General features: G+C 51.2%; 3 protein-coding genes and 2 non-coding genes across 7 annotated transcripts in view; 2 read left to right on the top strand and 3 right to left on the bottom strand.

Moving 5' to 3' along the window:
* LOC139230107 (uncharacterized) overlaps positions 1-5,255 on the top strand; it is a 38,210-nt gene extending 32,955 nt beyond the window's left edge. For all 3 annotated transcript variants that reach the window (XM_070861944.1, XM_070861943.1, XM_070861942.1), the window contains 3 exons: positions 694-810; positions 2,331-2,460; positions 3,266-5,255. In XM_070861944.1, the coding sequence (XP_070718045.1) occupies positions 711-810; positions 2,331-2,460; positions 3,266-3,665 (630 nt within the window). In that variant the 5' untranslated portion in view covers positions 694-710 and the 3' untranslated portion in view covers positions 3,666-5,255. The remainder of the gene's footprint in view (positions 1-693; positions 811-2,330; positions 2,461-3,265) is intronic.
* Positions 5,256-7,922: 2,667 nt separating this feature from the next.
* LOC139230567 (heme-binding protein 1-like) lies at positions 7,923-18,935 on the bottom strand. The gene is made up of 4 exons (XM_070862394.1): positions 18,707-18,935; positions 14,976-15,114; positions 10,693-10,873; positions 7,923-9,242 (listed from the first exon to the last, which is right to left on the bottom strand). Exons 1-4 carry the CDS (start codon positions 18,782-18,784, stop codon positions 9,047-9,049), a joined length of 594 nt encoding a protein of 197 aa, XP_070718495.1. The 5' UTR covers positions 18,785-18,935; the 3' UTR covers positions 7,923-9,046.
* A 1,040-nt stretch (positions 18,936-19,975) lies between these two features.
* On the bottom strand, positions 19,976-20,057 carry trnal-aag (transfer RNA leucine (anticodon AAG)). The gene has a single exon. It is a non-coding gene; the product is annotated as a tRNA-Leu (tRNA).
* Positions 20,058-20,474: 417 nt separating this feature from the next.
* Positions 20,475-20,556, top strand: trnal-aag (transfer RNA leucine (anticodon AAG)). The gene has a single exon. It is a non-coding gene; the product is annotated as a tRNA-Leu (tRNA).
* Positions 20,557-22,463: 1,907 nt separating this feature from the next.
* fmc1 (formation of mitochondrial complex V assembly factor 1 homolog) lies at positions 22,464-24,431 on the bottom strand. The gene is made up of 2 exons (XM_070861945.1): positions 24,226-24,431; positions 22,464-22,900 (listed from the first exon to the last, which is right to left on the bottom strand). Exons 1-2 carry the CDS (start codon positions 24,346-24,348, stop codon positions 22,697-22,699), a joined length of 327 nt encoding a protein of 108 aa, XP_070718046.1. The 5' UTR covers positions 24,349-24,431; the 3' UTR covers positions 22,464-22,696.
* Positions 24,432-26,061: the final 1,630 nt, after the last annotated feature.

Genomic DNA, 26,061 nt, shown 5'->3' on the forward strand with positions numbered 1-26,061 from the left:
ACCCAACCCCGCCCCCCACACACACCCATTTCCCCTCCACACACACCCATTTCCCCCCCCACACACACACACAACACCGCCCCTCACACACACACCCAACCCCCCCCCCCCACACACACACCCAACCCCCCCCCCCCCCACACACATATCCCTCCCCTCCCCTCCCTTGCTGAAAGGGATGGCCCACTGATGCTGCACAACCTGCATGTCAGCAGTTCTGTGTTGCCAGGTGCCTGGGCGACTGCCATTACAGCCCCAAACACCCTCACAAAGTGGAGAGCTTGGACATCTGGCCGTGAAACATCGAAAACTTTCAGCAGGCACCAGACTGGTGCAAATAATAAAGTTTGGCCGCCCTTTAACTATCGCTCCTCCAGCGGCCGGCCGAGGTTACAACACCTCCTCTTGCTGCCGGTGTTACCGCCCCGGTGATACAGCAGGGGGCGGGATCGAATTTCACATCTGGGGCTGGAGGGGGCGCTGAGGGTATTGCTGAGCTACTAAATGAGTATTTTACAGCTGACTTTACCAAGGAAGAAAGTCATGGTGAAAGAGGAGGTAACTGATGCTGGAGGGGATACAAACTAATAAAGTGCAAGCAATAGAAAGGCTGGCTGTACTTAAAGTAGATGCTATTGTGCTTGTCTCTCCTATCGGGAGGGACCAATGTAATCCACCTTTCTGCTCCTGTAGGTTTCCCTGGGCTCAGGATGTATCTGCCTGTGGGATTGGCGATGCTTCTCGTCACTCTAGCTCAGTGCAAGAGGCAGCAAACCAGCGAGCACTGGAGATGGAACTACCGGGACGGAGGTAGGATGGGCCCAGGCACTGGGTGTGTTTCCCTCCACTCCTCCCCTTCCCCCCTTCCTCCCCTCCTCCCAAACCCTCTCATCCCCCTGCTCCTCCCCTTCCCCCCCGCTCCTCTCCCCTTCCCCCTCCCAAAATCCCTCCTCCCCTTCCCCCTCCTCCCAAACCCCCTCAAACCCCTGCTCCTCTCCCCTCTTCCTCCCCTCCTTACCCCTCCTCCTCTGTCCATTCCTCCCACACCCCCTCCCCCTGCTCCCTCCTCCACCTCCTCCTCCCTTCCTTACTCTCCATCCTCCCCTGCCCATTCCTCCCGCACACCCTCCCCCTCCTGCCCCTTCCTGACCTGAGCGACCTGTCGTTAATGTGAGTGTGCGGGGAGGTTTGTACAGTGAATCCACAGTCTCCACCCAGCTCCCAGTGGGCACAGGCTCATTCACAGGGTGCAGGTTGCTGATTGATGTGGGGAGAGGGAAGGAGCTGCTCGGGGAAGGTTGGTTAATGGAATTGGAGAGGAGAAGAGAGGCAAGCGGAGTCACCACTCTGCTCTCAATGACCCTGGGATCCAAAAGCTGAACAGTTCCGTTCCTCGACACTGACCCCCTCAGCTTTGTCAGCAGTGGGTGCAGTAATGTTGTCAGCACGGGCTCGGCAAGCCAAATGGCCGCCTTCCGTGTTGTAACCATTCTACGATTGAATGTTCGGGGGTTAATGTTGGGAGGGTTAATGTTGGGGGGTTAATGTTGGGGGGTTAATGTTGGGGGGTTAATGTTGGGGGGTTAATGTTGGGGGGATTAATGTTGGGGGGATTAATGTTGGGGGGATTAATGTTGGGGGGATTAATGTTGGAGGGTTAATGTTGGGGGGTTAATGTTGGGGGGATTAATGTTGGAGGGTTAATGTTGGGGGGTTAATGTTGGAGGGGTTAATGTTGGAGGGGTTAATGTTGGAGGGGTTAATGTTGGGGGGATTAATGTTGGGGGGATTAATGTTGGGGGGATTAATGTTGGAGGGTTAATGTTGGGGGGTTAATGTTGAGGGGTTAATGTTGGGGGGGTTAATGTTGGGGGGTTAATGTTGGGGGGATTAATGTTGGGGGGATTAATGTTGGAGGGTTAATGTTGGGGGGTTAATGTTGGAGGGGTTAATGTTGGAGGGGTTAATGTTGGAGGGTTAATGTTGGGGGGGTTAATGTTGGGGGGTTAATGTTGGAGGGTTAATGTTGGGGGGATTAATGTTGGGGGGTTAATGTTGGAGGGTTAATGTTGGGGGGTTAATGTTGGAGGGTTAATGTTGGAGGGTTAATGTTGGGGGGGTTAATGTTGGGGGGGGGGTTAATGTTGGGGGGGGTTAATGTTGGGGGGTTAATGTTGGGGGGATTAATGTTGGGGGGGGCTTAATGTTGGGGGGGCTTAATGTTGGGGGGCGAATTTTGGGGGCTAATGTTGAGGTGTAGTGTTGTTGGGGTTAATCTATGTTAGGGTACAGTTCTCTATGTTTACTATGTACATTGCTCTGGTTTCTAGCTGACAAGGTGAATATTAATGGGGTGCACAGTGTAACCCGTCTGCTGGATCACTGGGGAAACAGAATCTTCAAACAAGTGAAGGACACGATGATCAGCAAACCGCAGGATGTACTGCCTGACTACTCCAGGTAAAGAGAGAGAACGAGGGAGGGAGAGAGTGAGGGGGAGAGAGAGTGAGGGTGTCAAAGACAGTTGGAGAGAGTCAGAAGTAGAGAGAGAGAGAGATGGGGGATAAAGAGAGAGACACAGGGAGGGAGAGAGTGAGGGGGAGAGAGAGTGAGTGTGACAGAAAGACAGTTGGAGAGTTAGAAGGAAAGCGAGAGAGAGAGAGAAACAGGGGGATAAAGAGAGAGACAGAAGGAGGGAGAGACAGAGGAAAGCAGAGAGAGACACAGAGAGGGAGACAGAGAGGGAGAGGGAGAGACAACGGGAGAGGGAGAGTAGAGGAGACAGACAGAGGGACAGAGACATAGGGAGGGAGAAAGAAAGAGAAACAGAGAGAGGAAGATGGACAGAAGGAGAGAGAGGGAAAAGGAGAGACAGAGAGAAGGAGAGCACAAGGGAGAGAGAGAGCGAGAGAGAGAGACACGGATACAGATATATGGATAAATAGACACGCGTACACATGGACACAAAAAGGTCAATCCATTCTCGATAACTCATTTGGGAGAGCTGCTGTAGTCTGAGCCACATAGACCAGAAGGCCATTGGTCTCTGTGGGGAGCGTTGGGCTTGGGGGAGGGGCTACAATTGGCCTCAGTGCCCCGGGCAGGAAAATGACCCTCTCTGGCATCACATGAAGGAATGGCCACCCGGGCGAAGTACTGGAGGACAAGCCGACCCCAGAGAACCTAGTGTCAGGAGGAGAGGAGATGGAATGTGTCTCCGATCCCTATTCCCGGTTCCTGATCCCTGTCCTCTCTCTCTCTCCAGGATCCAGCCACTCTCTGAAGCTCTGGGCGATTTGTTTAAAGAAGTCCGGTCTCTGAAGAAGCGACTGGGAATTTTGACCGAGAGTCTGACAGGGCTAGAGAAAGTTTTCACCCAAGTGGGATACGGAAAACCAGTGAAGATCAAACGTGTGGTGATGAAGAAGGTACCGAGGAAGACCTCAAAGCGGACCCCATACCAGACCCCGTACCAGATCTCAATCCGGACCCCAAACCAGACCCCAATCGGGACCTCAAACCGGACACTAATCCAGGCACCAAACCGGACCTCAATCCGGATACCAAACCAGACACCAATCCGGACACCAATCGGGACCCCAGTCCGGAGGAGGAAACCAGTGGGCAGGAGAGAGTCGATCATCAGGCGCTTCAAGAAGAATTAAAGTGTGCCAGGTTGGAGGACTGTGCCTCTGCCCAGCATTAACCCACTGTTAAAGTCCCGCAACTGTGAAATGCATCGTTCCTCAAAGCAGCAAATTCACCCAATTTGGGAATGTGAAAGTTTTTGGTGTAATCCCAATATAAATGAATGACAACAACAACTTCAATTTATAGAACGCCTTTAATGTCCCAAGGCGCTTTGTAGATGCGATTATCAAGCAACATTTGACACCGAGCCACACAAGAAGATATTTGCACAGATCAGAGTTATAGAATCGTACAGTGCAGTCTGTGCCCGCTTTTTCAAAGAGCAATCCATTCCATTCCACTGCCCCGCTCTCTCCCCATGATGCAATTTTTTTTCCTTCAATTATTTATCTAATTCCCTTTCGAAAGCTACTATTGAATCTGAATCCATCACCCGATCCTAACCACTCGCTGCGTAAAAAAGGTTTTTCCTCATGTCATCTCTGGTTCTTTTGCCAATCACCTTAAATCTGTTCCCTCTGGTTATTGTACAAAAGGCCAGAATTAGAGGAGTGCAGATATCTCGGGGGGTTGTGGGGCTGGAGGAGATTACAGAGATAGGGAGGGGCGAGGGCCATGGAGGGATTTGTAAACAAGGATGATCATTTTAAAATCAAGGCGTTGCCGGTCTGAGATCATGTGTAGGTTAGTGAGCACAGGGGTGATGGGTGAACACGACTTGGTGCGAGTTAGGACACAGGCTGCAGAGTTTTTGATAAGCTCAAGTTTATGGGGGGGGGGTGGAAGATAGGAGGCCAGCGATGAAAGCATTGAAATAGTCAAGTCTACAGGTAACAAGGGCACAGACTGAGCAGCAGATAGGGGGAGACAAGGGCAGAGGTGGGCAATGTTACGGAGGTGGAAATAGGCAGTCGTGGTGATGGAGCGGATATGTGGTCGGAAGTTTATCTCGGTAACTGACACTTGGGGCATCGGCCCCTGGTACAAAACCACATTCAAAAACTTCACTGCTCAAGTTAGGAGAGAGCTCACACTCCCTGCCTGACACTAGGTGGAGCACCGAGGAAGAGCTGCCTTATCTGAGGTGCCGCTGTTTGTGAGATGTTAAACTAAGCTCCTATTCAGGTGGATACAAAAAGGCCCCATGGCATCATTCAAAGAGCAGGGAGTTTTCCCAGTATCCTGATCAACACTCCTCTCACAACCAGATTAAATGCTCACCTGTGTTTGAGGGATCTTGCTCTGCACAATATGGCAGCCACTACAATATTTCCTGCACGTCACACTCAATCACTGCAACAGAGGTTGTGTGAGATACGGTGATAGAGCGCTCTATAAATGCAAGTTGTTGTTAAAATGTAATTGGCTGATCAGTAATGTGTCCATGTTTGCTCCATTGTTGCGAGGCACAACCCCCGGTATAACTCGGATCCACCAGCTGCATATCACAAAGTCCAGCTTTGACTGTCTGCTGCCAATAACCTCCGATATAATCACAGCTCCTGCTACCCTCCCACACAGTCCTTAACTCTTGACCCACAAATATCAACATGTGATGTTTTATTACGTGTTATTAAAATGTTGTATTAAAAGAGATATTTGTTCCCTGCGACCTCTGTGTTTCATTACAAAATGTTTGAAAGAAATACTTTGTTTGCGAGCATCACAGTCAGTGGATTCACCAGTCAGGTTCCCCGAGCTGCACTCGAGGTTGTCCAGTGAAGTAAAGCTTAATAAACTAGGGCTACAATTTGGGGGTTTAGCGCCACCCATCTGTACACGCCCCCCAGGGTTCTGTACATGCCCTCCAGGGACCCCAGGGTCTGTACACGCCCCCCAGGGTCTGTACACGGACCCCCAGGCTCTGTACACGCCCCCCAGAGTCTGTACACGCCCCCCAGAGTCTGTACACGGACCCCCAGGATTTGTACACGTCCCCCAGGGTCTGTACACGCCCCCCAGGGTCTGTACACGCCTCCCAGGCTCTGTACACGCCCCCCAGGGTCTGTACACGCCCCCCAGGGTCGCTCCTTTTTCCCCCCGTTCCCCTTCCCTGCCAGCAGGCAACAGACACGACATTCACCCTCCTGTGTGCTTAGTGCTGAAAAGAGCGCGTTCCACAAACTCATCATCAGAGGCAGTCCCTCGAAATCGAGGAAAACTTGCTTCCACTCTAAAAGTGAGTTCTCAGGTGACTCAACAGTCCAATTTGGGAATTACAGTCTCTGTCACAGGTGGGACAGACAGTGGTTGAGGGAAGGGGAGGGTGGGACTGGTTTGCCGCACGCTCCTTCCGCTGCCTGCACTTGGTTTCTGCATGCTCTGGGCGACGAGACTCGAGGTGCTCAGCGCCCTCCCGGATGCACTTCCTCCACTTAGGGCGGTCTTTGGCCAGGGACTCCCAGGTGTCAGTGGGGATGTTGCACTTTATCAGGGAGGCTTTGAGGGTGGTCCCTGTAACGTTTCCTCTGCCCACCTGGGGCTCACTTGCCGTGAAGGAGATCCGAGTAGAGCACTTGCTTTGGGAGTCTTGTGTCGGGCATGTGAACAATGTGGCCCGCCCAGCGGAGCTGATCGAGTGTGGTCAGTGCTTCGATGCTGGGGATGTTGGCCTGGCCTCCTCCCAGGGGATTTGTAGGATCTTGCGGAGACATCGTTGGTGATATTTCTCCAGCAACTTGGTGTCTACTGTACATGGTCCATGTCTCTGAGCCTACAGGAGGGCGGGTATTACTACAGCCCTGTAGAACATGAGCTTGGTAGTGGATTTGAGGGCCTGGTCTTCAAACACACTTTTCCTCAGGCAGCCGAAGACTGTGCTGGCCCACTGGAGGTGGTGTTGAATCTTGTCGCCGATATCTGCCCTCGCTGATAGTCGGCTCCCGAGGTATAGGAAGTCCTCGTTGTCCAGGGCCACGCCGTGGATCTTGATGACTGGGGGGCAGTGCTGTGTGGTGGGGTCAGGCTGGTGGAGGACCTTTGTCTTACGGACGTTTAGTGTTGTAGTCCATTATTCAAGAAGCAGTAGCAGGACATTTGGAAAAGCATAATTCGATCAGGCAGAGTCAGCATGGATTTATGAAGGGGAAGTCAAATTTGATAAATTTGCTGGAATTCTTTGAGGATGTAACAAACAGGGTGGATAAAGGGGAACCAGTGGATGTGGTGTATTTGGATTTCCAGAAGGCATTTGACAAGGTGCCACATAAAAGGTTACTGCACAAGATAAAAGTTCACAGGGTTGGGGTAATATATTAGCATGGATAGAGGATTGGCAAACTAACAGAAAACAGAGAGTTGGTTTATTCTCGGGTTGGCAATCAGTAACTAGTGGGGTGTCGCAGGGATCAATGCTGGGACCCCAACTATTTACAATCTATATTAACAACTTGGAAGAAAGGACCGAGTGTAAAGTAGCCAAGTTTGCTGACGATACAAAGATGGGAGGAAAAGCAATATGTGAGGTCACAAAAAATCTGCAAAAGGACATAGACAGGCTAAGTGAGTGGGCAAAAATTTGGCAGATGGAGTATAATGTTGGAAAGTGTGAGGTCATGCACTTTGGCAGAAAAAAAATCAAAGAGCAAGTTATTATTTAAATGGAGAAAGATTGCAAAGTGCCGCAATAGAGTGGGACCTGGGGGTCCTTGTGCATGAAACACAAAAGGATAGTATGCAGGTACAACAAGTGATCAGGAAGGCCAATGGAATCTTGGCCTTTATTGCAAAGGGGATGGAGTATAAAAGCAGGGAAGTCTTGCTACAGTTATACGGGGTATTGGTGAGGCCACACCTGGAATACTGCGTGCAGTTTTGGTTTCCATATTTTCAAAAGGATATACTTGCTTTGGAGGCAGTTCAGAGAAGGTTCACTCGGTTGATTCTGGAGATGAGGGGGTTGACTTATGAGGAAAGGTTGAGGAGGTTGGGCCTCTACTCATTGGAATTCAGAAGAATGAGAGGTGATCTTATCGAAACATATAAGATTATGAGGGGACTTGACAAGGTGGATGCAGAGAGGATGTTTCCACTGATAGGGGAGACTAGAACTAGGGGACATAATCTTAGAATAAGGGTCCGTCCATTTAAAACTGAGATGAGGAGGAATTTCTTCTCTCAGAGGGTTGTAAATCTGTGGAATTCGCTGCCTCAGAGAGCTGTGGAAGCTGGGACATTTGTTGCTCGAACAGCAATTTCGCTAGTCGTGTGACTAATAGTTGCCTGTGACGGTTCTTCAGTTAAATACCAAATGACACACTAGACAATGGCGGTACCATTAATGTTGGTTTAATACAGAAGAAATACAAGACTCACCACTTATACTTTATAGTTACCCAATAGGTCCACGGATGATCAGTCTGTCCTAACACTGTTCCGTCAAGGGTCTCTTCCCTGGCACCTACTTCTCCCGAGTGTTGCTCCTAGGTTCTCGCTATGGACTGTCTGAACCTGTCTCTCTTTATACCCTCCTTCTCACGCAATATTCCTGTTCCTCTTACCTGTCGAGTTGGCGTCAGTAAGTCTAAGGTGATCATGTCAGTAAGTAAGGTGATTAGCAAACAATGGTCATTGAATTTAGCTGATGTCTGCTCCTATTTCTTATGTTCTTATCTAAGGTCCATGTTTTCGTAGGCTTCAGTGAAGATGTTGACTATGACTTGGAGTTCAGATTCTGAATGTGCGCAGACGCAGGCATCGTCCGCGTACTGTAGTTCGACGACAGAGGTTGGGGTGGTCTTGGACCTGGCCTGGAGATGGCGGAGGTTGAACAGGTTCCCACTGGTTCTGTAGTTTAGTTCCACTCCATTGGGGAGATTGTTGAGTGTGAGGTGGAGCATGGCAGCGAGGAAGATTGAGAAGAGGATTGGTGTGATGACCCTACCCTGTTTGACCCTGGTCCGGCCCGCTGATGTTAATGAGCAGTCAGCCCCAAAATACCGCGGTGGCTAACACTCCCTCCCCGGCCGCCGTGAGCCTTGGCCGGCACTGTTACTGGCAGCTTTCCAGTGCTCTCAGACTCTGGCGCTCCCATTCACCGGGAAGGTCAGTGCAGGAGCGGGTGGGATTCTCTCCCGGTAAACACACGGCCGGGATGTTGACACTACGCCCTTGCACCAGCTTCACTGTAAACTGCTCTACAATCCCCAATCTCAGAGTCATAACGTTGAATCAAGAGTCCCAGGAGCTGGTTAATCGGAGAGCGAGAGAAGAGGAACCTCCAGTGGTGACACTCAGCGAGAATCTTTGTTCTTGTAATTATTGAGAAATTGAAAAAAAGGCTCCCCAGATATTGGAATATTTAATTGCCGATTTGAGAAGAAACGGATTGTGCTGGAGATGATTCACGGATTCCTTCTCCCGGTTAGATGAGTGGCTCTGGTGGTCCCGGTGCATCCTACTCCACAGCCGTTTTCCCGGTCTCTTTCTTCACGAACCACACTTCGTTCTTCCTGCCGAAGAGCTTCGTGGGCGGGTCGTACCCGGCGCAGACATAGAAATGTTGGTGATAGGACACCGAGTCCCCCAGCGCTGCCCGCAGCTTAGCCGCATGTTCCACACAATTCGCTTCTTTGGCGTAGCCTCCAAACTCACTGCGGGAACCAAAGGACATTCCTGTCACCCACAGCAATCTGACCGCAATAAAGCCCCCTGCGGCTGACACAAGTCCTGGTGGGCCCCACTGCGCCTGTGAAATTTCTCCTTCTCTGCCCCCAACCCCACCCTTGTTGGGCTCTGCATCACAGACAGCACCCCCAGCGTCCAATACAGACATGGACTATCGGCAAGATATTCAGCTGTGGCGGGATTCACAGCCACACGCACAGGGGCCATTGGATGATGATCGAGAGCAGGAATTATCTGGTCATTATCACATTGCTGTGTGTGGGAGCTTGCTGTGCGCAAATTGGCTGCCACGTTTCCCACATTACTACAGTGACCACACTCCAAAAGTACTTCATTGGCTAAAAAGCGCTTTGAGACGTCCGGTGGTCGGGAAAGGTGCTATATAAATGCAAATCTTTCACAGTGCCAGTGTGACCAACCAATCTCTCAGCTTCGGTTTAATTCGGTGCCACATTCTGGGTGAGAAAGTTCACCAATCAGAATCGTGTTGGTGATTGCCCAAGGACTTTCTCCTGACAGAGAAACATAGACAATAGGTGCAGGAGTAGGCCATTGTCCCTTCGAGCCTGCACCACCATTCAATGAGTTCATGGCTGATCATTCCCTCAGTACCCCTTTCCTGCTTTCTCTCCATACCCCTTGATCCCTTTAGCCGTAAGGGCCATATCTAACTCCCTCTTGAATATATCCAATGAACTGGCATCAACAACTCTCTGCGGTAGAGAATTCCACAGGTTAACAATTCTCTGAGTGAAGAAGTTTCTCCTCATCTCAGTCCTAAATGGCCTACCCCTTATCCAAGGACTGTGTCCCCTGATTCTGGACTTCCCCAACATCGAGAACATTCTTCCTGCATCTAACCTGTCCAGTCCTCCCAGAATTTTATATGTTTCTATGAGATCCCCTCTCATCCTTCTAACCTCCAGTGTATAAAGGCCCAGTTGATCCAGTCTCTCCTCATATGTCAAGTGACCAGTTTGAGCTGTTTGCAACTCGTGGCTCAGTGAGTTTATCCCGTCACTACCTGAGTTGCAAAGACCAGGCCTCCAATGGGCCAAAGTGGGTTAAGGAGGAGGGGAATCAGCTAGGATTGCCCCTCCCTCCCTCTCTCAATCATCTCCAGTGAAGCCCAATGCAAAGTGAGTGTTGATATGGAGTGGACGCTCCCAGTGATGGGGACACATGACTGACCTTGTAGCCCCTCAATCCCTGTCACTGGAGTGAGAAACCAGAGGGTCAGTCCTATCCCATTCTCACTGGGGAGCCCAGGAGGATGATCGTACCACGGGCTGATTCCCAGCCCCCATCCCGAGGCCAGTCACTGAGCTGGCTATCTAGCGGTGCCCCCCAGGCCTCTTACTCACTGGGTCTGAGTAATGCTGGCTCCAGACACCCGCTGGATTCACACACACTCACGTGGCGTAGACCGTGAACCCATCCTGATCTTTGATCTCGATGCTCTGGTCTGTCGGTTTGGGAGTCTTCTCCTGGAAGTTTCTGGGGATATGGATTTGCACCTCGACCTTGGGCTGCAAGCAGTCGCCCTCCCCTGGCTCAACAACCATGCTGACCGGAGCAGTCATACCCATCAGCACACCTGCAAAAAGCAGCACATCTCAGCAAGGGAGTTCCCACAGCTGGGAGAGAGAGACCTGTACATCTCTATCCTTTCCCCTCCAACCCTCGGACAGTGGCTGCCCCGTGTCCTAACTCGCACCAAGTCCCGCTCACCCATCACCCCCTGTACCCCGTGTCCTAACCCGCACCAAGTCCCACTCACCCATCACCCCCTGTGCCCCGTGTCCTAACTCGCACCAAGTCCCACTCACCCATCACCCCCTGTGCTCACTGCCCCGTGTCCTAACCCGCACCAAGTTCTACTCACCCATCACCCACTGTGCCCCGTGTCCTAACCCGCACCAAGTCCCACTCACCCATCACCCCCTGTGCTCGCTGCCCAGTGCCCTAACTCACACCAAGTCCCACTCACCCATCACCCCGCGTGCCCCGTGTCCCAACTCGCATCGTGTCCCGCTCACCCATCACCCCCTGTGCTCGCTGCCCCGTGTCCTAACCCGCACCGAGTCCCACTCACCCATCACCCCCTGTGCCCTGTGCCCTAACTCTCACCAAGTCTCGCTCACCCACCACCCCCTGTGCTCACTGCCCGTGTCTTAACTCGCACCAAGTCCCACTCACCCATTACCCTCTGTGCTCACTGCCCCATGTCCTAACTCGCACCAAGACCCGCTCACCCATCACCCCCTGTGCTCGCTGCCCCGTGTCCCAACTCACACCGAGTCCCAATCACCCACCACCCCCTGTGCTCACTGCCCGTGTCCTAACTCGCACCAAGACCCGTTCACCCATCACCCCCACTGTGCCCACTGCCCCGTGTCCTAACTCGCACCCAGCCCCGCTCACCCATCACCCCGTGTGCCCCATATTCTAACTCGCACCAAGTCATAAGAACATAAGAACATAAGAATTAGGAACAAGAGTAGGCCATCTAGCCCCTCGAGCCTGCTCCGCCATTCAACAAGATCATGGCTGATCTGGCCGTGGACTCAGCTCCACTTACCCGCCCGCTCCCCGTAACCCTTAATTCCCTTATTGGTTAAAAATCTGTCTATCTGTGATTTGAATACATTCAATGAGCTAGCCTCAACTGCTTCCTTGGGCAGAGAATTCCACAGATTCACAACCCTCTGGGGGAAGAAATTCCTTCTCAACTTGGTTTTAAATTGGCTCCCCCGTATTTTGAGGCTGTGCCCCCTAGTTCTAGTCTCCCCGACCAGTGGAAACAACCTCTCTGCCTCTATCTTGTCTATTCCTTTCATTATTTTAAATGTTTCTATAAGATTACCCCTTATCCTTCTGAACTCCAACGAGTAAAGACCCAGTCTACTCAATCTATCATCATAAGGTAACCCCCTCATCTCCGGAATCAGCCTAGTGAATCGTCTCTGTACCCCCTCCAAAGCTAGTATATCCTTCCTTAAGTAAGGTGACCAAAACTGCACACAGTACTCCAGGTGTGGCCTCACCAATACCCTGTACAGTTGCAGCAGGACCTCCCTGCTTTTGTACTCCATCCCTCTCGCAATGAAGGCCAACATTCCATTCGCCTTCCTGATTACCTGCTGCACCTGCAAACTAACTTTTTGGGATTCATGCACAAGGACCCCCAGGTCCCTCTGCACCGCAGCATGTTGTAATTTCTCCCCATTCAAATAATATTCCCTTTTACTGTTTTTTCTCCCAAGGTGGATGACCTCACCTTTTCCGACATTGTATTCCATCTGCCAAACCTTAGCCCATTCGCTTAACCTATCTAAATCTTTTTGCAGCCTCTCTGTGTCCTCTACACAACCCGCTTTCCCACTAATCTTTGTATCATCTGCAAATTTTGTTACACTACACTCAGTCCCCTCTTCCAGGTCACCTATGTATATTGTAAACAGTTGTGGTCCCAGCACCGATCCCTGTGGCACACCACTAACCACCGATTTCCAACCCGAAAAGGACCCATTTATCCCGACTCTCTGCTTTCTGTTAGTTAGCCAATTCTCGATCCATGCTAATACATTTCCTCTGACTCCGCGTACCTTTATCTTCTGCAGTAACCTTTTGTGTGGCACCTTATTGAATGCCTTTTTGAAATCTAAATACACCACATCCATCGGTACACCTCTATCCACCATGCTCGTTATATCCTCAAAGAATTCCAGTAAATTAGTTAAACATGATTTCCCCTTCATGAATCCATGCTGCGTCTGCTTGATTGCACTATTCCTATCTAGATGTCCCACTATTTCTTCCTTAATGATAGTTTCAAGCATTTTCCCCATTACAGATGTTAAACTAACCGGCCTATAGTTACCTGCCTTTTGTCTGACCCCTTTTTTTAAAACAGAGGCGTTACATTAGCTGCTTTCCAATCCGCTGGTACCTCCCCAGAGTCCAGAGAATTTTGGTAGATTATAACGAATGCATCTGCTATAACTTCCGCCATCCCTTTTAATACCCTGAAATGCATTTCATCCGGACCAGGGGACTTGTCTACCTCGATTCCCATTAGCCTGTCCAGCACTACCCCCCTAGTGATAGTGATTGTCTCAAGGTCCTCCCTTCCCACATTCCCATGACCAGCAATTTTTGGCATGGTTTTTGTGTCTTCCACTGTGAAGACCGAAGCAAAATAATTGTTTAAGGTCTCAGCCATTTCCACATTTCCCATTATTCTCATCTTCTAAGGGACCAACATTTACTTTAGTCACTCTTTTTTGTTTTATATATCGGTAAAAGCTTTTACTATCTGTTTTTATGTTTTGCGTAAGTTTACTTTCGTAATCTATCTTTCCTTTCTTTATTGCTTTCTTAGTCATTCTTTGCTGTCCCGCTCACCCATCATCCCGTGTCCCAACTCGCATCGTGTCCCACTCACCCATCACCCCCTGTGCTCGCTGTCCCGTGTCCTAACTCGCACAAAGTCCTGCTCACCCATCAGCCCCTGTGCCCCGTGTCCTAACTCACACCCAGCCCCGCTCATCCATCACCCGATGTGCCCCGCATCCTAACTCGCACCAAGTCCCGCTCACCCATCACCCCCTGTGATCGCTGTCCTGTCCTAACTTGCACCAAGTCCCGCTCACCCATCACCCCCTGTGCTCACTGCCCCGTGTCCTAACTCGCATCGTGTCCCGCTCACCCATCACCCCGTGTTCGCTGTCCCGTGTCCTAACCCGCACCAAGTCCCGCTCACCCATCACCCCCTGTGTCCCGTGTCCTAACTCGCATCATGTCCCGCTCACCCATCACCCACTGTGCTCACTGTCCCGTGTCCAAACCCACACTGAGTCCCACTCACCCATCACCCCGTGCCCTGTGTCCTAACTCGCACCAAGTCCCGCTCATCCATCACCCCCTATGCCCCGTGTCCTAACTCGCACCGAGTCCCGCTCACCCATCACCCCCTGTGCTCGCTGCCCCATGTCCTAACTCGCACCAAGTCCCACTCACCCATCACCCCCTGTGCTCGCTGCCCCATGTCCTAACTCACACCAAGTCCCACTCACCCATCACCCCCTGTGCTCGCTGCCCCATGTCCTAACTCGCACCAAGTCCCTCTCACCCATCATCCCCTGTGCTCACTGACCTACATTGGCTCCCCGTCCAGCAACGCCTCGATTTCAAAATTCTCATCCTTGTTTTCAAATCCCTCCATGGCCCCTCGCCCCTCCCTATCTCTGTAATCTCCTCCAGCCCCACAACCCCCCGAGATGTCTGCGCTCCTCTAATTCTGCCCCCCTGACCATCCCTGATTATAATCGCTCCACCATCGGTGGCCGTGCCTTCTGTTGCCTGGGCCCCAAGCTCTGGAACTCCCTAAACTGTTTCACCTCTCTCCCCTCCTTTAAGTTGCTCTTTAAAACCGACCTCTTTGACCAAGCCTTTGGTCACCTGACCTAATATTTCCTTATGTGGCTCGGTGTCAAATTTTGTCTGAAATCGCTCTGGTGAAGCGCCCTGGGATGTTTTACTACATTAAAGGCGCTATATAAATGCAAGTTGTGTTGTCTGGTGTGGAGTGTTGCATGTGATCCCTGGGGTTTGATGAGTTCGCTGATCTCAGGCCCTACAACCCTTGCATCCTTTCCCCATAGTTATACTTTAATCTGATACACAACCCTCGATACCTTGCTCATTGCTGCCACCGACGTACTTGAGCAGTTTCACAGCTCCTTCGCCCGAGCCCTCGTCAAACGGTTTTCCGCTGACAGATATGCTGGCATATTTACCAGGCTCATACTTCCGCTCCTCGTAGGTCAGCTCTCCCTGTGAGCAAATCCAAAGTCGTCAATCCCAGGGCAGAATAAAATGCACAGGCCAAAGAGACTCCACTTATATTCCCAATTCACCATTAAATACGGTAATACAGCAGGGAGTCCCAGTGATACAAGGACATAAGAAATAGGAACAGGAAGGAGTCGGTCATACGGCCCCTCGAGCCTGCTCTGCCATTCAATAAGATCATGGCTGATCTGATCATGGGCTCAGCTCCACTTCCCCGCCCACTCAACATAACCCTTTATTCCCTTATAGCTCAAAAATCTGTCTATCTCCACCTTAAATATATTCAATGACCCAGCCTCCACAGCTCTCTGGGGCAGAGAATTCCACAGATTTACAACCCTCTGAGAGAAGAAATTCCTCGTCATCTCAGTTTTAAATGGGCGGCAACTTATTCTGAGACTATATCCCTAGTTTTAGTTTCCCCTATGAGTGGAAATATCCTCTCTGCATCCACCTTGTCGAGTCCCCCTCATTATCTTATATGTTTCGATTCTTTTGAACTCCAATGAGTAGAGGCCCAACCTACTCAATCTAGCTTCATAAGTCAACTCCCTCATCTCCAGAATCAACTTAGTGAACCTTCTCTGAACTGCCTCCAATGCCAGTATATCCTTCCTTAAATACGGAGACCAACACTGCACGCAGTACTCCAGGTGTGGCCTCACCAATACCCTGTACAGTTGTAGCAGGACTTCTCTGCTTTTATACTCCATCCCCCTTGCAATAAAGGCCAACATTCCATTTGCCTTCCTGATAACTTGCTGTACCTGTATACTAACTGTTTGTGTTTCATGTAAATATCTCCCAGATTGATATACAGTGCGGAGTCCCAGTGAGCATCGTCCGTGTTTGGAGGGGAATGGAGTTGGGGGGCTTCTCGACAGTAAATCTTTCCCCGGGATCTGCCCAGTATTGACTGCTCTGCTCGGGTGGGATTCGAGGATGGTGACTGGGGGTCCCACCTCATCGAGGTTAGTCGTGGTATCAGAAAAATAAAGTAATTCGACTCCAGTCTGTGCCGAGTTTGGTCTCAGAACTGAAAATGGCTTCAGCACCCAAGATAGCACAAGGAAAATCGGCCAGAGATTCTGCTCCTTAACCAGTGACACCACTGAATAATGCCTGAGAGGCAGCGGGCACAGCTGTGATGCCTCCCACTGAGGAGCAGTCGGTGAAGCTCACTGTCGAAGTTGGCGCTGATTGAAAAGGCCACTTGCGAGAGGGAGTAGGAGCGCCTGGGGCCTGTGGGACTGAGGCCCAGTGAGGGGTGAGCACTAGGGTCAGTGAGGGGTGAGCACTGGGGGGGGTCAGTGAGGGGTGAGCACTGGGTGGGGTGAGGGGTCAGCACTGGGGTCAGTGAGGGGTCAGCACTGGGGTCAGTGAGGGGTCAGCACTGGGGTCGGTGAAGGGTCAGCACTGGGGTCAGTGAGGGGTCAGCACTGGGGTTGGTCAGGGGTCAGCACTGGGGTCGGTCAGGGTCAGTGAGGGGTTCAGTACGGGGTCAGCACTGGGGTCAGCGCAGGGTCAGTGAGGGGATCAGCACTGGGGTCAGTGAGGGGATCTGCACTGGAGTCGGTGAGGGGATCTGCACTGGGGTCGGTGAGGGGTCAGTAACGTCTAACAAGCCTGGAGAGGACTATTCTGTGGCACTCTGCTGCCCCCCTGTGGTCACCTGTTAATAATAACACCTCCCATTATAAATCAATAGTTTCTTTAAAAAGCAGACGGGCTCCTGGGCTTCATAAATAGAGGCAGAGTGTACAAAAGTGAGGAAGTTATGATGGACCTGTATAAAACACTGGTTCAGCCTCAACTGGAGTATTGTGTCCAATTCTGAGCACCACACTTTAGGGAGGATGTGAAGGCCTTAGAGAAGGAAAGGAAAAGATTACAAGAATGGTTCCAGAGATGCAGTACTTAAGTTATGTGGATAGACTGGAGAAGCTGGGGTTGTTCTCCTTGGAGCAGAGAAGGTTGAGAGGAGATTTGATCAAGGTGTTCAAAACCATGAGGGGTCTGGACAGAGTGGATCGAGAGAGAAACTGTTCCCATTGGTGGAAGGGTTGGGAACCAGAGGACACAGATTTAAAGTGATTAGAAGAACCAAAGACGACAGGAGGATAAACTTTTTTTTTATGCAGTGAGTGGTTAGGATCTGGAATGCGCTGCCTGAGAGGGTGATGGAGGCAGACTCAATCGTGGCTTTCAAAAGGGAATTGGATAAGTACCTGACGAAAAAAAATGCAGGGCCACAGGAAAAGGGCGGGGGAGTGGGACTGGCCGAGGTGCTCTTGCAGAGAGCCGGCACAGGCTCGACGGGCCGAATGGCCTCCTTCTGTGCTGTAACCGCTCTGTGATTCTAATATTAACTCTGCAAACTTTATCTCTGGCATTCTTCAAAGTACAAATCATATCAATAAATGAGTTCAGTGCAAAGTGCAAAGTGCAAAGATATGCCTATATGCCTTTATACATGTACACAAACACATCATCATCATCATAGGCAGTCCCTCGGAATCGAGGAAGACTTGCTTCCACTCTAAAAATGAGTTCTCAGGTGACTGAATAGTCCAATATAGGAACCACAGACTCTGTCACAGGTGGGACAGACAGTGGTTGAGGGAAGGGGAGGGTGGGACAGGTTTGCTGCACGCTCCTTCCGCTGCCTGCGCTTGATTTCTGCATGCTCTCGGCGACGAGACTCGAGGGGCTCAGTGCCCTCCCAAATGCACTTCCTCCCCTTAGGGCGGTCTTTGGCCAGGGACTCCCAGGTGTCGGTGGGGATGTCGCACTTTATCAGGGAGGCTTTGAGGGTGTCTTTGTAACGTTTCCTCTGCCCACCTTTGGCTCGTTTGCCGTGGACGAGTTCCGAGTAGAGCGCTTGCTTTGGGAGTCTCGTGTCTGGCATGCGGACACAAACACACACTCGGGTGGACAAGCACATGTACACATACATACACACACATAACACAGACTTTTTCCAGTGTGGGTCACTGCCTAATCACCAGAGGAGCACTGGCCTATTTCCCCCTCCTTATCTCAGAGTTACTGAGGCCTCAGATCAGTACGGGCCAGGGAAGAGTTCCCGAAGACACGCCTCTGGTTGATGATTTTGCCCCAACATATCTGGTGACCGAAATAAGGAACTTTCTGAAAGCCGGGAGGGGCATTATCAGGCAGGACAAGAGCAGGCTCTGTGGTGTCACCCAACGAATAGCCTACTGCCACTCACTGCCTGCACTCACACACAGAGTGGCCACTTGGTGGTGAGGGGAGGGGAGGGGAGGCACACACAGAGTGGCCACTTGGTGGTGAGGGGAGGGGAGGGGAGGGGAGGGCAGACTGACCCAGGCTCAACCATCGTTTTCCATGAGTGAAGAGCGTAGAATGGGTGAGGCAGGGAGGGAGGGCCATGAACTCAGCAATAATTCCAGGCATTTCCCAGCACTGTGTCACTGAAACAGGTTGTGTAGAGGTTTGGGTGAATTCTGACACTATTGAAATCCCCAGCGGCTGTGTGAGGGGTCAGTAAACTTGAGAAGCTGAACATTTGCAGCCTGCTGAACCAGCTTACCTTGGTTTCTGAGTTGAGGATCTGATAGGGTCTGGTCTCAGTCTTACTGAACAGCGAGTTTCTTACCATCCCAAACATGACTGTACTTCCTGAATTTCAACACAATTCACAGTAAAACTAAAAAATACAAGTTAACTCCTTACAGCAGACACCACTCTCAGCAGTGGTCTTCGGTCATCTGTGAAAGCATTGACTGCTTGACTAATTGAGCACAAACTGATTGCACAACATAAAGTTCAGGAAATATGCTGAGAGGGTTCATCAGCTTCGTTCAATCAGAAAAGGACCTGCATATGACATCGCCACAAGTGGGAGGTGCCTTTCACAGACCTGTCCTCAGTGACTATTAGCCATTGGGTAACCCCTGTGTAAGGAAGGAATCTGAGAGAAGACAGTTTATAATTCTCAAATGGAGGAAAAGCCTAGCTCTGGGTTCCAAGGCCCAGGTTACTGGTTGTCTCTGGGTGTTAATGTTTCTCATTAATACATCAGTCCCGAAGCAACACCCAGAGATCCTCTCGTACCCTCACAAAGAGCGTGACCCCAAAAACAAAAACCTGTCGCTATTTGCCGCATCAGTGAGAACCAATCTTTCATTATCGGAGCAGGTTTGAGCCATCCTTCTCCCATGAGGCTGAACCAGACTCTTCGCAACTTTGACGTTTTATTTGTCCCTAAGCTGAGCTCCTGTCCCATACCCGTTCTACCAGAAGATGTCTCCAGCCCTGCCTCAGCTCATCTGCTGCTGAAACCCTCCTCTGATGGGATGGGAGCTTGCTGTGCACAAATTGGCTGTCATGTTTCCCACATGACAACATTCCAAAAAGTACTTCATTGGCCGCGAAGCGCTTTGGGACGTCCTGAGGATGTGAGAGGTGCTATAAAAATGCAACTCTTCCTTTCTTTAGCTGAGCCTGTCCCCGTTCATAGAAATTTGTGGCACAGAAACAGGCCATTCCACTCTGACTGAGGGAGGGAGCTGGGGCCTCTCCTGCCACGTTTGTTTTCAGCAACTTTCTGCGCCAGTGGATTTCGAAGCTTTTGCAAATGAACCTTATTCGTTTTTAAAGGTCATTTTAAAAATAAGATTTCTAAAGCTTGCAGAGATGGTGTCAAAGGCCTTCGCCCTGTTAGTGCCGGTCCCTTTATCATTTGCGAATTAAATAAATGCATTAATTTTGAAATATATATATTTTAATATAATTGTTTTTAAACTTTAATAAATGGAAACAAACTAATTCTAAGATATTTAATGAAGTAAAAAAGCTCTGGCAGCGGTGGGATTCGAACCCACGCCCCCGAAGAGACTGGAGCCTTAATCCAGCGCCTTAGACCGCTCGGCCACGCTACCGGGTGAGCGACCGAGCCCGCGATGGTTTACTCGAAGCTGCTGTGGGCCTCGGGGCTGTGGCCAAGTAACAGTCGCGGCTCTGCGGTCGGAGCGGCCCCAGTTTCCCGGCGCCGGCCGCCTGTCCGCCTCCGGGCCGCCAGCGCACTGACCACTCCGGCGCCGGGCCGGGCCGGGCCGCACTCGGTAGTGTGGCTGAGTGGCCGAAGGCGCTGGATTCAGGCTCCACCCATTCCACGCCGCGGGTTCGAATCCCACCGCTGCCGGCGGGAATTTTATAAAATTGTCTACTTTTAAATTATTTATTTCCTCCGCGACTCCCGAACTCGGAAACTCCGCCATTTCCCCGAAACCGGGAGCCACAGCGGGGCCGCTCCGGGAGAGGCTTTAAGGCGGATTTCCTGCCGCCTTCTCTCAGCCGGTAGCGTGGCCGAGCGGTCTAAGGCGCTGGATTAAGGCTCCAGTCTCTTCGGGGGCGTGGGTTCGAATCCCACCGCTGCCAGCAACCAACCTTTTTAGTCTGACAGGAGACCACAACTTTCACCCCCAGCCGAAGGCCCAACACATCTGGAGCTGAGCAAAGGACAAAACTTTGCAACTTCTCGTGTTTTTATTTCAAGGTTTCCAAAATGTGCTTTTTAAAATGTTGTGTCTATTAGTGAGACTGACGATGAATATTTTATATAATCACAGAAATTTACAGCACAGAAGGAGGCCATTCGGCCCATCGTGTCCGCGCCGGGCGACAAAGAGCTACCCGGCCTAATCCCACTTTCCAGCTCTCGGTCCGTAGCCCTGTGGGTTACAGCACTTCAGGAGCACAACCAGGTACTTTTTAAATGTGGTGAGGGTTTCTGCCTCTACCACCCTTTCAGGCCGTGAGTTCCAGACCCCCACCACCCTCTGGGTGAAGACATTTACCCTCAAATCCCCTCTAAACCTCCCCCAATTACTTTAAATCTATGGCCCCTGGTTGTTGAACCCTCTGCTGGGTCACAATCCTGGAACTCCCTCCCTAACAGCACTGTGGGAGCACCTTCACCACACGGACTGCAGCGGTTCAAGAAGGCGGCTCACCACCACCTTCTCAAGGGGCGATTAGGGATGGCCAATAAATGCCGGCCATGCCAGCTACACTCACATCCCAGGAACTAATTTTTTTAATTATTGGTATAATGTATTGATACAAGTTTAAACAAGCTGAGTGACCACACTGGAGTTCCTCCAATCTGTCACCTGCATGTTTCTGTGCCGCTGTATTTCAACACATTGCCGGCTAGCTTCGAATTCCATTTTGGTTTTTGTTATGTCCTGTGTTTCCAACTCTTTACCCGAATATGAAGTGAGCTGAGGCACATCCTACTCCATTCAGCTGCTCTCCTGTTCTCAAATCGCTTCCTTCAAATAAAATGCAAGAGGCATTGGGGAAATGTGTGGTACTGTTGGTGCACGGTGAGAGCTGGAGGATCTCAGCAGCTCTGTATAAGAGAAGATTTACAAGGATGATATCAGAAATGCAAGGGGATTCCTATCAGGAATGGATGAACAGGCTGGGTCTATTTTCTTTTGAAAAAAGACTGACGGGTGACCAAATAGAGGACTTTAAAATTATGAGAGGTTTTGATCAAGTGGATAGAGAGAGAATGTTTCCACTTGTGGGGAACAGCATAATCAGATAGTCACCAAGAAATGCAATGGGGGATTCAGGAGAAAACTCTTTACTCAGAGAGTGGTGAGAATGTGGAACTCACTGCCACAGGGAGGGGTTGAGGTGAATAGTATCGATGCATTTAAGTGGCGGCTAGACAAGCGTATGAGGGAGAAGGGAATAGAGGTTTATGCTGATAGATTTAGATAAGGAAAGATGGGAGGCTCAAGTGGAGTATTAACGCCAGCACGGACCGGTTGGACCGAATGGCCTGTTTCTGTGCCGTATGTCCTCTGTATTCTACGTAAATCAGCCAGGGTACTTGTTCCTGATCCAGTGTGCGCGGATCGGACCAGATCGGGCTTGGCCGTGGTGCCCCCCACCCATGGTCAAATAGCCTGGGACCCTCAACTGGCTAGACTCACACAAGAAATTGGTAGGGGCAAGGTACTGGATGGCAGTCGACACCTACTGGACTGTGCAGCAGTGCCTTCAGGGAGGAAAGACAGTGGAGAGGGAATCATGAGTGACAGGTACTGTGAGGGGACTCATTCTGAGTGGACTGAGTATCTCAGCACTCACAGGCTGCCCTGAACCGCACGAGATAGGCCTCAAATACAAGGCAAGAACTGTGCAGCCAGGCCTCCACCTACATGTGCCTGTTGCAGAGTGTCCGACAACACCTAGCACTGCACCAGGAGTACCACGGCAAGGGAGAACGCTCACCCCACATCCAACTGTTTAAATAACAAGTCACAAACTGGCTTTAAATGTTTTTTTTTTTAATTACTTCCTGAACCATTGACAAACAGAGCTTCACTGTGCACAAGAAACACCGATTGTTCACTGTTACATATCAACTTTAGCAGTGTATAACAACACTACATAAAACACAATAACTTGCTCATATATAGAGTGCGTTCCACAAACTGGGACTACACGGAGCGATGTGACAATGAATTCCAGCGTGGCTGCTGAGAGCTGCCATTCCGCCTCACTTTTCCCATCCTTTGCCACCAGGTTGCTGTGGCAGTTTGAGTCCGACGAGCTGAGCCACTTCATGGGGTGAGCGTTCTCCCTTGCCGTGGTACTCCTGGTGCAGCGCTAGGTGTTGCCGGACACTCTGCAATAGGCACATGTAGGTGGAGGCCTGGTGATACAGTTCCTGCTGAGCACGGCACAACTTCTCACCTGTAACCTGCAACAAGCCAGAGCGAGGGACAGGTGAGTAACAGGTGTTGGAAAGTTCTCACCACAGGCAAATTTCATCTCAATAACAAGTAAAATCAAGCTGGTCATTTGCAATGAGTTCCCAAGCCTGCCAGCCAAATCCACTTCAAACACCAAAAAGAAAATCTGATGTGTAATTGACCAGAACAAGGCACAGCCCTTAAAGGGACAGGCCACTTATAAGTTAGCAGCAAAATTACTTCACAGGGTAGCAGCCGAATAATACGCGGTGTAACGCTCCCCTCAATTCTCCTTGTGCCTCTGTGAAGCACTTTGCTGCAGCCCTTACAAAACTGTGCACCCCCAGAGCTGGACGCTTTGCATCTTGTAGGAGTAAAGTAGGAGTAAAATCCGGAAGTCCCCCCACTCCGCTCTGTAACTCAGTGACAGCACCAGAAATTCCTGTTGCATTTGAAAAGCGTAAGAAAGGAGTCATTTTTCCTGCTGGTTTCATCTAAGCTTGGTCAGGTTGGGTGGTAGTGGGGGCAGGGACCGAACAGTTCTCCCGTAGGAACGGAAGGAGGCCATTCACCATTCAGTGAGAGCATGGCTAATCTGTGACCTAACAGAAGTCTTCGAAATTATGAGAGGTTTTGATAGAGTGAATACAGAATGTTTCCACTTGTGGGGAAGATATAACTAGAGGCCATCAATATAAGACAGTCACCCAGAAACCCAATGGGGAATTCAGGAGAAACTTCTTTCCCCAGAGAGTGGTGAGAATGTGGAACTCGCTGCCACAGGGAGGGGTTGAGGCGAATAGTATCGATGTATTTAAGGGGAGGCTGGACAAGGATATGGGGGAGAAGGGAATAGAGGGTTATGCTGATAGATTTAGATGGGGAAAGACGGGAGGAGGCTCGAGTGGAGCATGAACGCCGGCACGGACTGGTTGGGCCGAACGGCCTGTTTCTGGGCCGTATATCCCGTGTAATCGTAACTCCATCGACCGCCTTGGTTACATAACCCTCAATACCCAACAAAATGCATCGATCTCAGTCTCGAAAGCTCCAATTGAGCTTTTTGGGGAGTTCCAGATTCCCGGCGCCCTTTGTGTGAAGAAGTGTTTCCTGACACCACCCGGAGCGGCCGGGCTCTCATTTCAAACTTTACCCCCTTTCCCCCACCACAGGGAACAATGTTTGCAAATTCCCCATGTTTGCTGCTGATTGGCTTCTGGCTCCATCAATCAAGTCAAGGCCCGCCCTCATTCGCCCAGCGCCTCTCGCGATTGGCCGAACAACCAGTCAATCAGGGCGCTAGGTCCCGCCCCCGGAAGTTGCTTAATTTCACCTGGTTTTTGCGGAATTGCTCCAGAATAAATGTGTAGGCGGCGGAGTCCCGGTACCGGCGGCCCGGACCCACGTCCCGGCTCCGCAACTCCTTCACAATCGCCCTCAGCAACCGCGCCGCCATTTTAACCCGCCTGCAATCGATCCCCGAGCGCGGATCAGCCGCAGGCCGGAGAATCGATTCCCGAACCGGATCGGCTGCGCTGCCAGCGCTCGCCACAGAGCGGCGCTGCGGTCAGAGCCACGGGAACCACACCCCCCCCCCAAAAAAAAACCCTCCCCCGACCAATCCCCTCCCCCCAAAAAAACCCTCCACCCAACCAATCCCCTTCCCCCCCCAAAAAAAAACCCTCCACCCAACCAATCCCCTCCCCCCCAAAAAAAAACCCTCCACCCAACCAATCCCCTCCCCCCCAAAAAAACCCCTCCACCCAACCAATCCCCTCCCCCCTCAAAACCCCCCCCCCCCACTCAACCAATCCCCTCCCCGACCAATCCCCTCCCCCCTCAAACCCCCCCCCCCACTCAACCAATCCCCTCCCCGACCAATCCCCTCCCCCCTCAAACCCCCCCCCCCACCCAACCAATCCCCTCCCCCAACCAATCCCCTCCCCTCCCCCGACCAATCCCCTCCCCCCCCAAAAAAAACCCTCCCCACAACCCTCCACCCAACCAATCCCCTCCCCCCCAAAAAAAAAATCCCTCCACCCAACCAAACCAATCCCCTCCCCCCAAAACCCTCCACCCAACCAATCCCCTCCCCCCAAAAAAAACCCTCCCCCAACCCCCCCAAAAACCCTCCCCCCAACCCCCCCAAAAATCCTTCCCCACAACCTCCCCACCCCAACCTCCCCAATCCCCTCCCCCAAACACCCCGCCCCCAATCCCACTCCCAAAAATACCCTCCACCCCCACCCAATCCCTTCCCCCACCCCAATCTGCTCCCCTGACCCCTCTCCCACCCTCATCTCCTTCCTTTCCCCCACCCCAATCACCTCCTTCCCCACTCCCTGAACCCTCGGCTCTCCCAGAACCCCCCCCCACCTCCAGACCCTGAACCCTTCCCCAATCCCCTCCTGCCCTTCACCCTCTGAATCACCTCTCCTCCCTCAGCCCTTGAACCCCCTCATGTCCTTCAGCCCCTGAACGCCCTCCCGTTTTGCAGCGCTTGATCTCCCTCCTTTACCTTCAGCCCCCCGCCCCTTTACCCGCTGAACCTTCCCCTGTTCCCCATTCAGCTGCTGTACAATGCCACCATTGTTGGGGTGCATTTTAACTTCCAAATATTCATGCTTCTTTTTAATCCTGGAAACTCTCAATCTATATTAGATAATATGCCTTTTTGATCTGCACCAAATTCAGGGTTTTATCAGTTTATCATTTCCTCTCAAGCTGTTCACTGAAATGAATTTTGAGAGAGTGTTAAAATGTTTGAATTGCCCTCACCATTCGATGTCGTGCCTGACTTGGCAACAGCTTGGGATGCTCACTGTCCTCTCACCTCCAACTTTGCTGTTGAAATGCACTCTGGGTAAACCAAGGACCCAGAGCAGCAGATGTCACTGCCACGGACAAAGTTCTATCAAGCCAGCACTTCCCAACAGCGCAGGGAAACTCGGCACAGTAGGTTCAGCACATCGGAGTTTGAGTTTACTGGTTTTAATCAGCACTACCCCCATCATCTATGGTTCAATGAGTAGCACTCTCCCCATGGAGTTAGGTGGTCATGGGTTAAAGCCCCACCAGGCTCGAGTACATCATCTCGGCTGATACTCCCCGTGCAGTACTGAGGGAGCGCCGCACTGTCGGAGGGGCAGTACTGAGGGAGCGGCGGACT

This window comes from Pristiophorus japonicus, chromosome 19 (assembly GCF_044704955.1).
Source record: "Pristiophorus japonicus isolate sPriJap1 chromosome 19, sPriJap1.hap1, whole genome shotgun sequence".
Taxonomy (NCBI): domain Eukaryota; kingdom Metazoa; phylum Chordata; class Chondrichthyes; family Pristiophoridae; genus Pristiophorus; species Pristiophorus japonicus.

Excerpts from the sequence above, each read along its gene's own strand:
- LOC139230567 (XM_070862394.1), bottom strand. The coding sequence starts at position 18,784 with ATGTTTGGGATGGTAAGAAACTCGCTGTTCAGTAAGACTGAGACCAGA. Across the intron at positions 15,115-18,706 it reads TCCTCAACTCAGAAACCAAG|GGAGAGCTGACCTACGAGGA; the intron begins GTAAGCTGGTTC and ends ATTTGCTCACAG. Across the intron at positions 10,874-14,975 it reads CGGTGGCAGCAATGAGCAAG|GTGTGCTGATGGGTATGACT; the intron begins GTATCGAGGGTT and ends TGCTTTTTGCAG.
- fmc1 (XM_070861945.1), bottom strand. The coding sequence starts at position 24,348 with ATGGCGGCGCGGTTGCTGAGGGCGATTGTGAAGGAGTTGCGGAGCCGG. Across the intron at positions 22,901-24,225 it reads AGCAATTCCGCAAAAACCAG|GTTACAGGTGAGAAGTTGTG; the intron begins GTGAAATTAAGC and ends GGCTTGTTGCAG.